The sequence below is a fragment of the Hemiscyllium ocellatum genome, chromosome 37 (assembly GCF_020745735.1).
Source record: "Hemiscyllium ocellatum isolate sHemOce1 chromosome 37, sHemOce1.pat.X.cur, whole genome shotgun sequence".
NCBI classification, from domain to species: domain Eukaryota; kingdom Metazoa; phylum Chordata; class Chondrichthyes; order Orectolobiformes; family Hemiscylliidae; genus Hemiscyllium; species Hemiscyllium ocellatum.
The window spans coordinates 30186790-30200049 of NC_083437.1; the positions used below are offsets into that span (position 1 = coordinate 30186790).

The 13260-nt window shown below is 41.8% G+C and overlaps 1 protein-coding gene across 1 annotated transcript in view; it reads right to left on the minus strand.

The window, feature by feature from the left end:
* The window catches only part of LOC132833628 (probable glutamate receptor), a 44504-nt gene extending 35423 nt beyond the window's left edge, over positions 1-9081 (minus strand). Inside the window, exons 1-3 of the mRNA XM_060852038.1 lie at positions 8997-9081; positions 6550-6626; positions 1332-1363 (exon numbers count right to left, since the gene is read on the minus strand). Of these exons, the coding sequence (XP_060708021.1) occupies positions 1332-1363; positions 6550-6616 (99 nt within the window). The 5' untranslated portion in view covers positions 6617-6626; positions 8997-9081. The remainder of the gene's footprint in view (positions 1-1331; positions 1364-6549; positions 6627-8996) is intronic.
* Positions 9082-13260: the final 4179 nt, after the last annotated feature.

Below are 13260 nucleotides of genomic sequence, written 5' to 3' on the forward strand. Positions count from 1 at the left end.
CCCTCCTCTCTTGCCTCCCTTTCTATCCTTCCTGTAGCATTTGTATCCTGGAACATTCAGCTGCCAGTCCTGCCCATCCCTGAGCCATGTTTCAGTAATTGCTATGATATCTCAGTCCTATGTTCCTAACCATGCCCTGAGGCCATCTGCCTTCCCTGTTAGGCCTCTTGCAATGAAATAAATGCAGTTTAATTTATCAGTCCTACCTTGTTCCCTGCTTTGTCCCTGCCTGCCCTGACTATTTGACTCACTTCTGTTCTCAACTGTACCAGGCTCAGATTGATCTTTTTCTTCACTATCTCCCTGGGTGCCACCCGCTCCACTTTACTAGTTTAAATCCTCCCCTGCAGCTCTCGCAAATCTCTCTGCCAGCATAGTAGTCCCCTTCCAAATTAGGTGCAATCCATCCTCCTTGTACAGGTCACTTCTACCCCAATAGTTAGGCTGAATAGGAAGACAATGTTTCCGTTAGTAAAGGGGTCACAAAGCAGGAGGCATAGATTTAAGGAAAGTGGTTGAAATCTAAGTGGGGAATTGAGGAGAATTGTATTCATTGAGAGTCTGGAACTCACCAGCTGAAAGAGTGGTTGAGGCAAAGCCTCTTGTGATATTTATGTTTTCACTGTGTTGCTATAGCCTCCAAAGCTATGTGCCAAAATGGAAAACAGAATTAGTGTTACTTGGACCTTAGTTGACCAATGCAGGCAAAAAAGACTGTATGGCTTCCTGCTGTGCTGTAAATCCTTCTGAGTTGATGAGACTTGCTGCTGTTGTCCTTTTATCCTTTTACCCTACAGTGGTACACGCCATGTACTCTCCTTGTTCAGCTTCTCCAAACTTATCATCTAGCATTTCTCCACATTGAATTTCACATTTCTATCTATCTGCAAATCTGACTATGTGCTCCTGGGATCACTTACAGTTCAATCTCCAGTTAACTACATTTCATTTTATGAGTCATCTACAGTTATTGATAATATGCCAAGTCCAAGTCATTTATAAGTAGTTACATAAATAGGGAATATATCTTCCTAGAGAAAGTGTTTATTTATGTAAAGAATCTATAGAAGATAAGCTATTTGTACACAGAGAATACTTCTACAATGAACATTATATAGTGGTAATGATAACATTGTAAATATGATGAATATTTATCTATGTAGGAATATTTATATGTATCAGAAATATCTATAGGAAATAATTACATTAGAAAATTATATTGGCAGTATGTAGCAAATAACTCTATATATTCAAATGCGTATGATATTATCAGAAATATTAAACATGCTATATCCCCACAGGCTTTGTGTGTGTTGCAAGAATATTCTGACCTCTTGAAGGTTGTCCTGACTCTCCATAGCACCTGTGAACAGAAAAGGGACCCAAACTTAGACTGGCATCAAAGTGACAAAAATGCCCAAAGCATTATTTAAAATTTAAAATTGAAGTACCTAATTTGATAGACATCACGCACAAAAAGCCATCATTTACCTTCCTCGGCTGAAAATCAGGTCAAGCTGCAGTTCTATGAAAATCCATTGCTCTCTAATACCTCATCCCAGTTGCTTCTTTTCATTTATGTGGCTAAAGGCAGGCAATGCAAATTAACGGTAGGATTATAGGGGCATAGCTATCAAGTTTAATCTCACTAGCTGCCACTGAGGAGTGATGCAGTGTTGGGGTGAGAGGAGCAGCAGACATAGGGAACTGTGAGAAGGTTAGCTTTGAAACCTCCAGAGTTTACAACATATAAGACAGAGATTGTTGGGAAATAAACAGCGACATCTTGAAAAATGTTCATATTACAAAGGAGGAGTGATGAACTTCTTAAAATGCGTAAAGGTGGATAAGTCCCCAGGACCTGATCAGGTGTACTCTAGAACTCTGTGGGAAGCTGGGGAAGTTATTGCTGGACCCTTTGCTGAGATATTTGTATCATCGATGGTCACAGGCGAGGTGCTGGGAGACTGGAGGTTGGCTAACATGGTGCCATTATTTAAGAAAGGTGGCAAGGAAAAGCCAGGAAACATAGACCGGTGAACGTGTCATTGGTGATGGGCAAGTTGTTGGAGGGAATCCTAAGGGTATTTGGAAAGGCAAGGACTGATTAGGGATAGTAACATGGCTTTGTGTGTGGGAAATCATATCTCACAAACTTGATTGAGTTTTTTGAAGAAGTTACACAGAGGGCAGAGTGGTGAATGTGATCAATATGGACTTCAGTAAGGCATTTGACCTCTTGGTAGACTGATTAGCAAGGTTAGATCACACAGAACAGAGGGAGAATTAGCCATTTGGATACAGAACTGGCTCAAAGGTGGAAGACAGAGGGTGGTGGAGAGTTGCTTTTCAAACTAGAGGCCTGTCACCAGCGGGGTGTTGGTTACTGCTTTTCATCATTTATGTAAATGATTTGGATGTGAATATAGGAAATATGGTGAGTAAGTTTGCAGATGACATGAAAATTGGAGGGATAGCCAACAGCAAAGGTTACCTCAGAGTACAATGGGATCTTGATCACATGGGCCAGTGGGCTGAGGAGTGGCAGATTGAGCCTATTTAGATAAACGTGAGGCGCTGTATTTTGGAAAGGAAAATCAAGGCAGGACTTATATACTTAACGGTAATGTCTTGGGGAGTGTTGATGAACAAGGTGACCTTTTAGTGCCGGTTCATAGTTCGTTGAAAGTGGAGTCCCAGGTAGATAGGATAGTGAAGAAGGCATGTGGTATGCTTGCCTTTAATGGTATGCACACTGAGTATAGGAGTTGGGAGGTCATGTAAAGAACATTGAATAGGCCACTTTTGGAATACTGTGTGCAATTCTGGTCTCCCTGCTATAGAAAGGATGTTGTGAAAGTTGAAAGATTTATAAGGATTTTGCTAGATTTGACAGGTTTGAGTTCTAGGGAGAGGGTGAATAGGCTGGGGTTATTTTCCCTGGAGCGTTGGAGGCTGGGGGGTGACAGAGATTTATTAAATCATGAGGGCCATAGATAGGGTAAATAGACAAGGTCTGTTCCCAAAGGTGGAGCAGTCCAAAACTAGACGGCATGGATCTAAGGTGAGGGGGGAAACATTTAAAAGGGATCGAAGGAGCAACTCTGCCTTGCAGAGAGTGGTGTGTATATGGACTGAGCTGCCAGAGGAAGTGGTGGAGGTTGGTACAACTGCAACATTTAAAAGGCATCTGGATGGGTATATGAATGGGAAGGGTTTAGAGAGATCTGGACCAATTGCTGGCAAATGGGTCTAGATTTATTTAGGATATCTGGTCAGCATGGATGAGTTGGATGGAAGGGTTTGTTTCTTTGCTGTATATCTCAATGTTGGCACAGGCAGTAAAATATAGCAGAAGCACACTAGATTCTTTTCTTCTTTGACTTCAACAGGCAGCGTTGGTTAACAACTCGCAGTTAATTTTTCTAATCTTGACACTCTTGCTACTCCCACAACATAATTCACAGCTCAAGGGGCAGTGAGCTCAATTGTAGGGCTCTGTTGCTTTGCTAAACTGAAATCAGTGCATGCTGGGAATTAAATTTGTAACCTGTTGATCCTTATGACTGAGCGATCAGATTCGTTTTAATGGAAAACTAAAAGAAATGTCAGGTTCCAGTTGATAAAATCACAAGGTTGGTGGCTTTGAAACTTAGAACACATAGGAGTGCATTTGGCCCATCATGTCTAGACCAACCTTTGGAAAACATCATCCAAATAATCTGGAATAATCTTATTTATTTCTCCTTCTCATCCAGTTCCATTTTGAAAGTTACAGTTGTATATGCTTCCAACATGTTTTCAGGCAGTACATTTGTGATCATGACAACTCGCTGCATAAAAAAACATTTATCACGATATCCCTACCTGGACCCTTTGTACATGACCTTAAATCTGTGTACCTTGATTGCAAAGGAACATGTGGAAATGGTAAAAAGACTCATTGGTACATCCAACTTGCCCCTACAGCCATGAGGCCCTATTCATTATGATGATCCGCACACCCACATAAAGCCATGTCAGTGGCCAAGAGAAGGTAGATTAGCCTCATAATCTGGGCTGATGCTGTGTGAACACTGGGTTGAATCCATCATGGCAGCCAGTAGAATTTGAATTAAATTAATAAATCTTGAATTAAAGCTAGACTTTATAATGATTGCAATTAAACTGTTTTCATTGTTTGTAATATATATATCTGGTTCAGTAATATCCTTGAGAAAAGAATATCAGTCAGCCTCATCCGGTTTGCATATGGATTCCAGACCTACAGCAATGTTGACTATTGCATTGCCTAGTTAGCTACTCAGTTGTATCATTCCCCAGGGCCTGGTGGTTTCTGGCTGAGATTGCAAACTACGTTGTGGCCATTTTTGCTGCTTTGTTAGATAAAAATGTTCAGTTTTACATTTCACCTCCCCCATCCCCCCTACCGCTAATTTTCAAGTTTCTTTTAATTTATTCTATCAAATTCCCCTACAAGATTTTCTATAATCCTATTTTGAACTATAACTTCTGTGAATGTGCTAGAAAGGAAGATGCATCTCATTATTTTACATTAAAGAGGAATGTTCCCCATATACCGACAACTTTTACTGACCGAGGAATGTCCCTGAGCTCTCTACATCTCCTCCACTAGAAGGTGAATGAGATACTATCAGCCTTGCGACTCTGTGGGAGACTGGAAAACTTGTCCAAAATGCTTTCTTGTGTGTTTTTGTTTTGTTCGAGGAGTCCCCTGTGGCACTCTACACACACTCGAGCTCTCCCTCTCTCGTTCTGTTCCTCTTCCACTTCTGAATCCTTGACAATAAAACTGATAAAACGACCCAGAATAAACAAGAGGGGCCTTTCAGTCCATTCCAAAAAGGAAGCTTACAATTGCATGAAGAGCAGAGAGGAAGCCAACATGCTGGGGCTCTGAAAATAATCATTAAAAACAAACACTTGTTTAAAATAAAGAATCCCAGCTCTCAATTGCCTCACCACTGCCTGTCTCTGAATATGAGACCAGGATCTCACTGAGGCATCTATACTTTCATTAATTTCGCTCAAGGAGATAGACTGAAAGATCAAGAGCGGCCAAGGGGGTGGGGGGATGGGGGTGGGGTGGGGGCAGGCGGGGAAATGGCTGCCTCCGGTTTGGTCACATAGAAAATGTAAGTTTGCCCAGTGACAAAAGCCCAAGCTCAGACTGATGATGAACATGACAATTATTTAGTGGGACAAGCTGCAAATGTAAGGTGAAAACAAAACCAAACTGACTCTGCTACATTCTTTAAAACAAATTTTCCGACTTGGTCTTCCTCCTTTCCGAAAGGCACTAATTTTTCCCTTGGGAATGCCGCTTAAGGGTTAATGGTTGCCTGCTGAGATGCTGTCAGCACCCTTTGCATGGGAAGCCTATTCTGCTCAGGAAGCATCACAGCTGAACGACTGAAAACAAGAAAATGCTGGAAATCACAGCAGGTCAGGCAGCATCCGGTTGGAGAGAGAGCAAGCTAATGTTTTGAGTCCAGATTACTCTTTATCATCACAGTTAAATAATCTCCAAACCTTGCATGACAGCCAATTTGCACACAAGGTCTGGAAAGATCAATAAAGTCCCAATTCACTAGGCCCCTTGGGCACAAAGAACAATTGAGGGCACCTTAAAGAAGGAACTTGCATTTATATTGTGCCTTTGGTAACTTCAAAGCACTTACAACAAATTGAGTATTTTTGAAGTGGTCTCTTTTGAATTGTGAGAAATTTAGTCGTCAAATTGTACACAACAAGCTCCCACAGATATCAAAGTGATAGTGACCAGATATTCTGTTTTCAGTTGATTTTGTTTGGAGGATGGTGGTTGATTATGCTGTCTTTGAGTCAGAATGCTGAGTTTTTGTGTTCTACACCAAAGACCTTGTGCATAAATCCCAGACAGTCCCTTTTGTGCAATGCTGATGGGGTGTTTCACTGCCAGAAGAAGTGTCTCTCAGCTGAGAAGTTAAGCTGAGACCCTATCTGCCTTGGCAAGTTGATATTTAAAGATCTGAAAGCTCTATTTTGTGGAAATGTGAACTTCTTCCTGCTGTTCTGACCTAGCATGGATTATCTGGTCATAACTGATTGTTTTTGGTGGGTTTGATGTTGCATTTTCAATATTTCAACAGTGAGTGCACCAGAAATATTTTATTCATGGTGTTCTGAGATTTTCAAAGGCGTTGTAAAAATGCAAGTGCTTCTATTTCAAAGAATTTACCACTCTTTCATAAAATCCCTACAGGCCATTTGACCCATGAGTCCACATAGACCTTCTGAAGAGCATCCCACCCAGACCCATCACCCCCATTCCAAAATGCTTCCCATGCCTAACCTGCTCATCTTTGGACTGTGGGAGGAAAACCCATACAGAATGTGCAAGTGCAACACAGACAGTTTCCTGAGGCTGGAATTGACCTCGGATCTCTGGCATTGTGAGGCAGCAGTGCTAACCATTGCTGCCAGTTTATGAACTGAATTTGGCAGATTTGATTTCAGTTTGAAATTTGCAACATTTCACATTCATACCTGTCCGTGCGGTGGTCAAAGACAGCAGCACTGTCACAGACAGCAATAACTTCATACCGTTCTCCATCGTGGTCAACCTGGAATGAGATAAATACAACGGGAAAAGATGCTCTGATCCAAGAGAGTAGAGTGAGCAGCTCTGTTTCAGGTGAAAAGTCCCTCCTGTTTACATTCAGACTGACATGAAGAAATGGTGTAAGCTTGACAAATGCTGTACCCACTGCCAATCATCATTGTTGAAAGCATCCGATTCATTCCCAAATAGTGGAGGAGAATTTCAAACCCTTCAGCAGTAAAATAGGGTTTGATTTATAAATGTCTGGACAGTTCAGGCTCTGCGATTACATCAACTGGGAAAGTCATTTCTGAAAATGACATAGGTTGTTCTGGATCAAGTTGCTCGATATAGATTCTCTGCCACAAGAACAGCAGGGTCTAGGATATAATGATGGAATTGTTACATCACTAGATCAGGTATTCTGTGTCCTCGTTTGTCAACACTCTTTAGGGAAAGAAACCTGCACTCTTTACCTAGAGTCATAGGATCCCTACAGTGCAGATACAGACCGTTCAGCCCATCGAGTCTGCACCAACCCTCCAAACTGCATCCCACCAGGAGCCACAGCCCACCCTATATCCATAACCCCACATTTACCATGGCTAATCTACTTAGCATGCACATCTCTGCTGCTGTAGGGCAATTTAGCATGGCCAATTCACCTAACCTGCACATCTTTGGACGGTGGGAGGAAATCTATGGGAGCAAGGTGTTCTCCTGGTATGTTTGAAATAATAATCCCTTGATAACTGTCACTAAAGCAAATGATCATAGAGACATAGAGTTAGACAGCATGGAAAGGCCCTTCAGTCCAACTTGTTTGTGCAGACCAGATATCCCAATCTGACCTAGTCCTAGTTGTCACTGTTTGGCCCATATCCCTCCAAACCCTAAAGATTCATAGAATCTTGCAACATAGGAGGAGGCCAGGCCAGCCACCTGTCAAACATGTATTGGCTCTTTGACAAATCTATCCCATTAATTCCATTCTTCTTTCAGGCAGTGAATTGGTCCATGAAGAATTTTCTCTTCAACTCCCCCTGTGGAACCTTGCTGTACTTAATTTGATTTCTGTATTTCTCTGCGTGACAATACGCAAGGCACATCATTGGCTGCAAAAAGCACTGGTATGCCCTGAGCTCTTGAAAGGCGATATTTAAGTGCAAATTCTTCCTTTACTGTGTTTATTGATAGTGCCCCCTTGTCCCAATTTCTGCTGCATCAAAGTGTTGGCAATATCAATTCCACTACTTCCCAATATCCAGGGTTTTGTGGATTTGTGATTTCAACTTTCTCAGATGTGAGCTTATCCCAAATCAGGTGCTGATTTTGAGAGGAAACCACTAATCCTAAGTTCAAATAGGAGCCAATTTTAACCTGACCCTCCAGCTGGGAAAATCATGGCACTGGGGAGGCATGTGAAACGCACCCCTGTCCAGAATGAAAATTAAAACCGAGAGGATGTCAAAATCAGCACGGCACCTAATCGTGTAGTTAGGTTAGTTTTGCCCATGGTGAACATTTGCCTTTTCACCTCATTCCCTCCGAAGCTGCATTAGATACCAAGTGTATTGTGTGGACCAGGAGTGGCAAGATGAGACTAAATGCTTCCACTTTGCAACATGTAACTTTGGATACATTATCCTGCTGCAATTCAGCACTATTAACTGCACTTATGATCTTGTGGTAAAGTAAATTAAGTCATCAGAGTCCCAGAGGGCTCTTTAGAGCGACATGACTGGTACTGGTTGAATTTGAGACACCATAACTCAGACAAGGAGAGAGATTGAGAAGGAAGGATTTTTATGTTAACATTAGCCAGTGTGAGGATTGAACCCGCACCGTTGGGGTCTGTATCACAAACCAGCCATCCAATCCAGAATTACACAGATCATATTAGAAAATTGCTGCTGCAGTTAATAAACATGTGATTAACAGCTTTAAAAACAGAAGAGAGCTGAAGATCTCAATTATTTTGAGAGCTCTAGAGATCCAGATGTTAATGCTTCAGAATGCAAGTTAGGAGCCAGAGCCCCTCACTGCAAAACTAGTTCACCAATTCTCAGTGAGAGCCGAGAGGCACTAAAATAGAAGAGGGGAAAAAGGCTTAGATTGTGGACTTTGGTCTCTCGCAATCCTCCTGTACTCCAGCATAATAATTAAAACCAGGAGAGAGAGAGGGGAGGGGGAGAGGGGGAGAATCTCTTTATTATGTGACCTAAACTTTAAAAAAGAAACAAAAAAAATCCTGCTCAGCTCCTATAGATCCCTCAAGATCATTCACAATAATTAGCAACAATAACTTACGATATGATGTCAAAAAGAAAGAACTGTAGAGTTCCTCATTTCAGTCAACACATTTCATACAAGCATCATCACTGAGACTTACTTTCCACTCCTTTCTCTCTCGGTGTAGGCAGTTCAAGTTATGCTTAGTTAGGTTCAAGTCAGACAAAAATGAAGAGTGTTTGGAGCTGAGGGAGGGTCTAGAATGACTAGGAGGAGCCAGTTGAGGAACCCTTAGCAACTGAAAGGTTGTTGACACTTGGAGCCTTGAATACTAAATTCGTTTGAGAGCTGTTTGTAGATATTTAACCAAACTCTGGAAAGCTAAACTGACGAATACTATGTACCGAATTTCGTGTTTTCCCTTTTGCTAAGGCTAGTACATGACCAGCCTGCTACATTCTCTGAGACAGAAACAAAGTAGATTGCAGTGATGAGTGTCTGTGCAATTACTACATGCATTCTCCCCTTGTCACTGAGCAGCAAGATTTATTGGAAAACAGAGGGACACTGACAACGTTAGAAACTCAAGAAAGACAAGAAATTCAAGCAAGTTAGGAGAGAATAGAAATACAGATGATTCTTTCTGACTGACTCACAAGTTCCCCATATGAATTCGGTTTATACAACATATTGAGGAGGGGATATCTATATATTATACGTGCTTGAATCCTGATGTTGGGTGGTAGTACTTTTACCTTTGTACCAAAAAGTTGAGGGTTCAAATAGGCTTTACATCAGAGATCTGAGCCCCTTATCTGGGCTGTCACTACTGTACAGAGCAGGTGCTTTACTGATGGAGATGCCACCTCTCAGATTGGTTGTTAATCTGAGTTGTGTTGCCATGACGCTTGCAGTTTAGTTCTATTCTACACATCGGGGAGATAGCGAGCCTTGTCTCTTCCGGTCATTTTGGCCTTTGATTGTTTCCCCTTTCCTGTGAGTGACTGCTGACTGACTCTGGTAAGTTTCAGCAAACTATTTTGTTTGTGTTTTTGTATGTAATATGTACCTTTTAATAAGTATATCTCTCATCCCTTCCATTTTTCATTTTTAGTCTCTTCCACATGACTTCCAATATCACTGTTACATCATGCCATATATCAGTATCTCGTTATCATGTCCATTCTCATCATAAAGCAAAACCAAGGCTTAATCTGCCCTTGCAGGTAGATGTGAAGATCCCATAGAGGCTATTGTGAAGAGGAGTAGGAAGTCCCCCTGCACCTTCCCAGCATGGTAACTGATGTCTATTGGCTCAACTACAAACACTGAACAGCAAATTCTCTCACTACTTTGAAGCTGCCATTTATTGTCCACCTCTAGTTGTCTCTGAGTAAATGCTGATGGCTTTCTTCTGGAACTGCTATAGTCCCTGTGGTTATTATGGCTATTATAGAATCATAGAATCATAGAATCTTTACAGAAGCAGGCCACTTCTTCTGTAGGGCGGCACGGTGGCACAGTGGTTAGCACTGCTGCCTCACAGCGCCAGGGACCTGGGTTCAATTCCCGCCTCAGGCGACTGACTGTGTGGAGTTTGCACATTCTCCCCGTGTCTGCGTGGGTTTCCTCCGGGTGCTCCAGTTTCCTCCCACAGTCCAAAGATGTGCGGGTCAGGTGAATTGGCCATGCTAAATTGCCCGTAGTGTAAGGTAAGGGGTATGTGTAGGGGTATGGGTGGGTTGCGCTTCGGCGGGTCGGTGTGGACTTGTTGGGCCGAAGGGCCTGTTTCCACACTGTAAGTAATCTAATCTAATCTAAACTTTGCCCATAGATTCCACTCTGACATCCGAAGAGCATCCCACCCAAACCCATCCTCCTACCTGCATTTCCCATGGCTAAGCCACCCAGTCTGCGTATCTGAATGCATGATCAAAAATACAGATGCTGACAATAGATTTGGAACACTGCAGATGCTGGGAACCTGAAACAAAAACGGAAATTGCTGAAGAAATTCATCTGGTCTGGTGGCATCTGTGGAGATGGAAACAAAATTCACTTTTGGAATCTAATATGATTCTTCTTCAGAACTGAAGAGGGCTGGAAAGTGTTGGCATCTTGCTTTAGACAGAAAGGGAGAAGGGGACAGTGGAAGAGATGGTAACAACGCCCAGAGCAAAAGACAAAAGATGGGAAAGGAAAGATTGAGGTGAAAAATAAGTGTAAATGATAGGTGTGAAAAGGAGAAACTGGGTCTGCTCTGAAGACTGGAAGGTGTTTAAGCCCCTGCATGTATCAACACCTTGATGCAGATTTTTAATGGCAAGAGGGCGATCTTCAGATGGGGACGGTGAGTTGGAGTTCCATCATGTGATATCTTGATATGACTGGCATTCTTTTCATCAAATTATATTTTAAACCAGCTTTTGGTCTGGTAACAGACAATTGTATGCATAACAGATCCTTGCAAAAAAAAATTACTTTCATTGAGGACAATTTTGTTTCTTACTCACTCTTATGAAATTTCTTATATGTTTTTACAAGGTTAAAAGCACACTGTAATCGTAAGGAGTTATATATTGTAGTAATTTGGCTCTTGGGATAGAATGAGTGAGCCAGATGAATTTTGCTTTCAAAACAGCATGAGAAATGCAAAGTTATACTTTGGATTTGTTTGGATCTTTGCAACCAGGAGCTAAATTGTTAATCAAGATCAGTTACTGCATGGATTTATCTGCGCTTAATGGGCAAGAGCTGGATTTTTCAGTCAATTTGCTGTTCAAGTTACATTTGGAGTGTTCAACTCAAACTGCAGGCAAAGTACTTTTGCTCGACATTGATTTATTTTCCTAATGCAAGAGAGGAAAGCAGAAACAGTGAACGTTCTTCGAAGTTAGATAACCCTTGCATCATAATGTTAAACTTTCCCCCCCCCCCCCCCTTTTGTCCCTCTTGTTCCCAGTGCAATTATCGCGTCGGAACAGGAGGTGCATTTCACGGAGCCTGTGCCACCACTTAATTAAGATTACGTGAAAAGAGCCAAAGTGGGATTAAGGAGATTTTTTTTAAACTGTGAGTTGTTGTGATCTGGAATCCTCTTGAAAGGATTCTGTAAACAGAGAAAGTAGAAACTTGCTAAAGGGAATTGGATAAATACTTGAAAAGGAAACATTTGCAAAATTATGGACAAAGAGTAAGGCTTTGGGACTAATCAGACACTCCTATCAAAATAAAACAGCTGAGGGCTGATGGGACTTTATCTGTGTTTTAAGATTTAGTGATTGATCAGCATCTCTCTCTAATTGCTGGACTTTAAAAGTGTCGGCTTTGTTCCTTAGAGGTTGTGCTCCTTTTATATTTCATCTGACGGATTCATTAACAAGACCCCATGGTCTAAGGTAATTGGACTGGGGAAGTGTGGCCATTGTAGCCATAACTGATCCTATCCCCACTGAATGACCACATCCTTCCAGCAGCATCTTCTGGACATCAAACAGGAGTGGGACTCTTGGTTGGTTTAGTCTACTGCGAGGTGACAGACAAGCTAGAGGTCAATTGTAAAACTTTAGTGAATGCAAAGGATTGTTTGGAGAGCACTACTGCACCAGTGACCACAGTACCATGTCAATCCCAACATAAAATAGGCAAAGGCTAGTGAATACTGTATGTGTAGCCTTTCTAGTGTTGTCATTCCCAAGAGCAAATACACAAGCTGAGTGCAGGCAGTGGATCGAGTGTGTACAGTAATGAGTGGGCACTCTCAGTATGGATGGGCACGTGCACATTCAGTACAACAGGCATGTACAGGGTATGTTTGGGCATGTAGACACTCAGCGCAGAGAGATAGCATCATTATAGCATCTTCAATCTTGGACCAGAATCTCTATGTTCAAGTCTCATTCCAGGACTTGTTGGCCATGGAAGGTGTGGTCAAACGGGCTGACTATTAGGCTGTAAATCCTTCCAATATGTGGGAAGAGCAGGAGAGTTTATTGGTAAGGCATCCTGCAGAGGCAATGGCAAACCACTCCATTGCTTTGCCATGTGGAGTCATGGACCAATTCAATCAAAGGTCACAGTAACCATTGTCCTCATAGGGCATGGCTCCAGAAAAGAGAGAGAGAGAAGTAATAATCCTCAAAATAATGGATCAAAAGTCAACTTACCCATTAGTGCTTCCAAATAATTCTGTTGGACAATAACCTGGTGTTGTGTGCTTTTTAATTTTACCCAATAGAAACCTCTACTATCATCATTTTTGTGAAATTTAAGTTATCGTGTCATGAATTTCCCCTCCTAACCCAATCTTCTAACTAGTGTATCTAAAGTATGAAAGGTGAAACTCATTGAACCTAGTGTGTTAGATTCAACCTCAGCTGATCCAGACACATCTTCAGATAAAAAAAAAACTGGATGAAGTCACT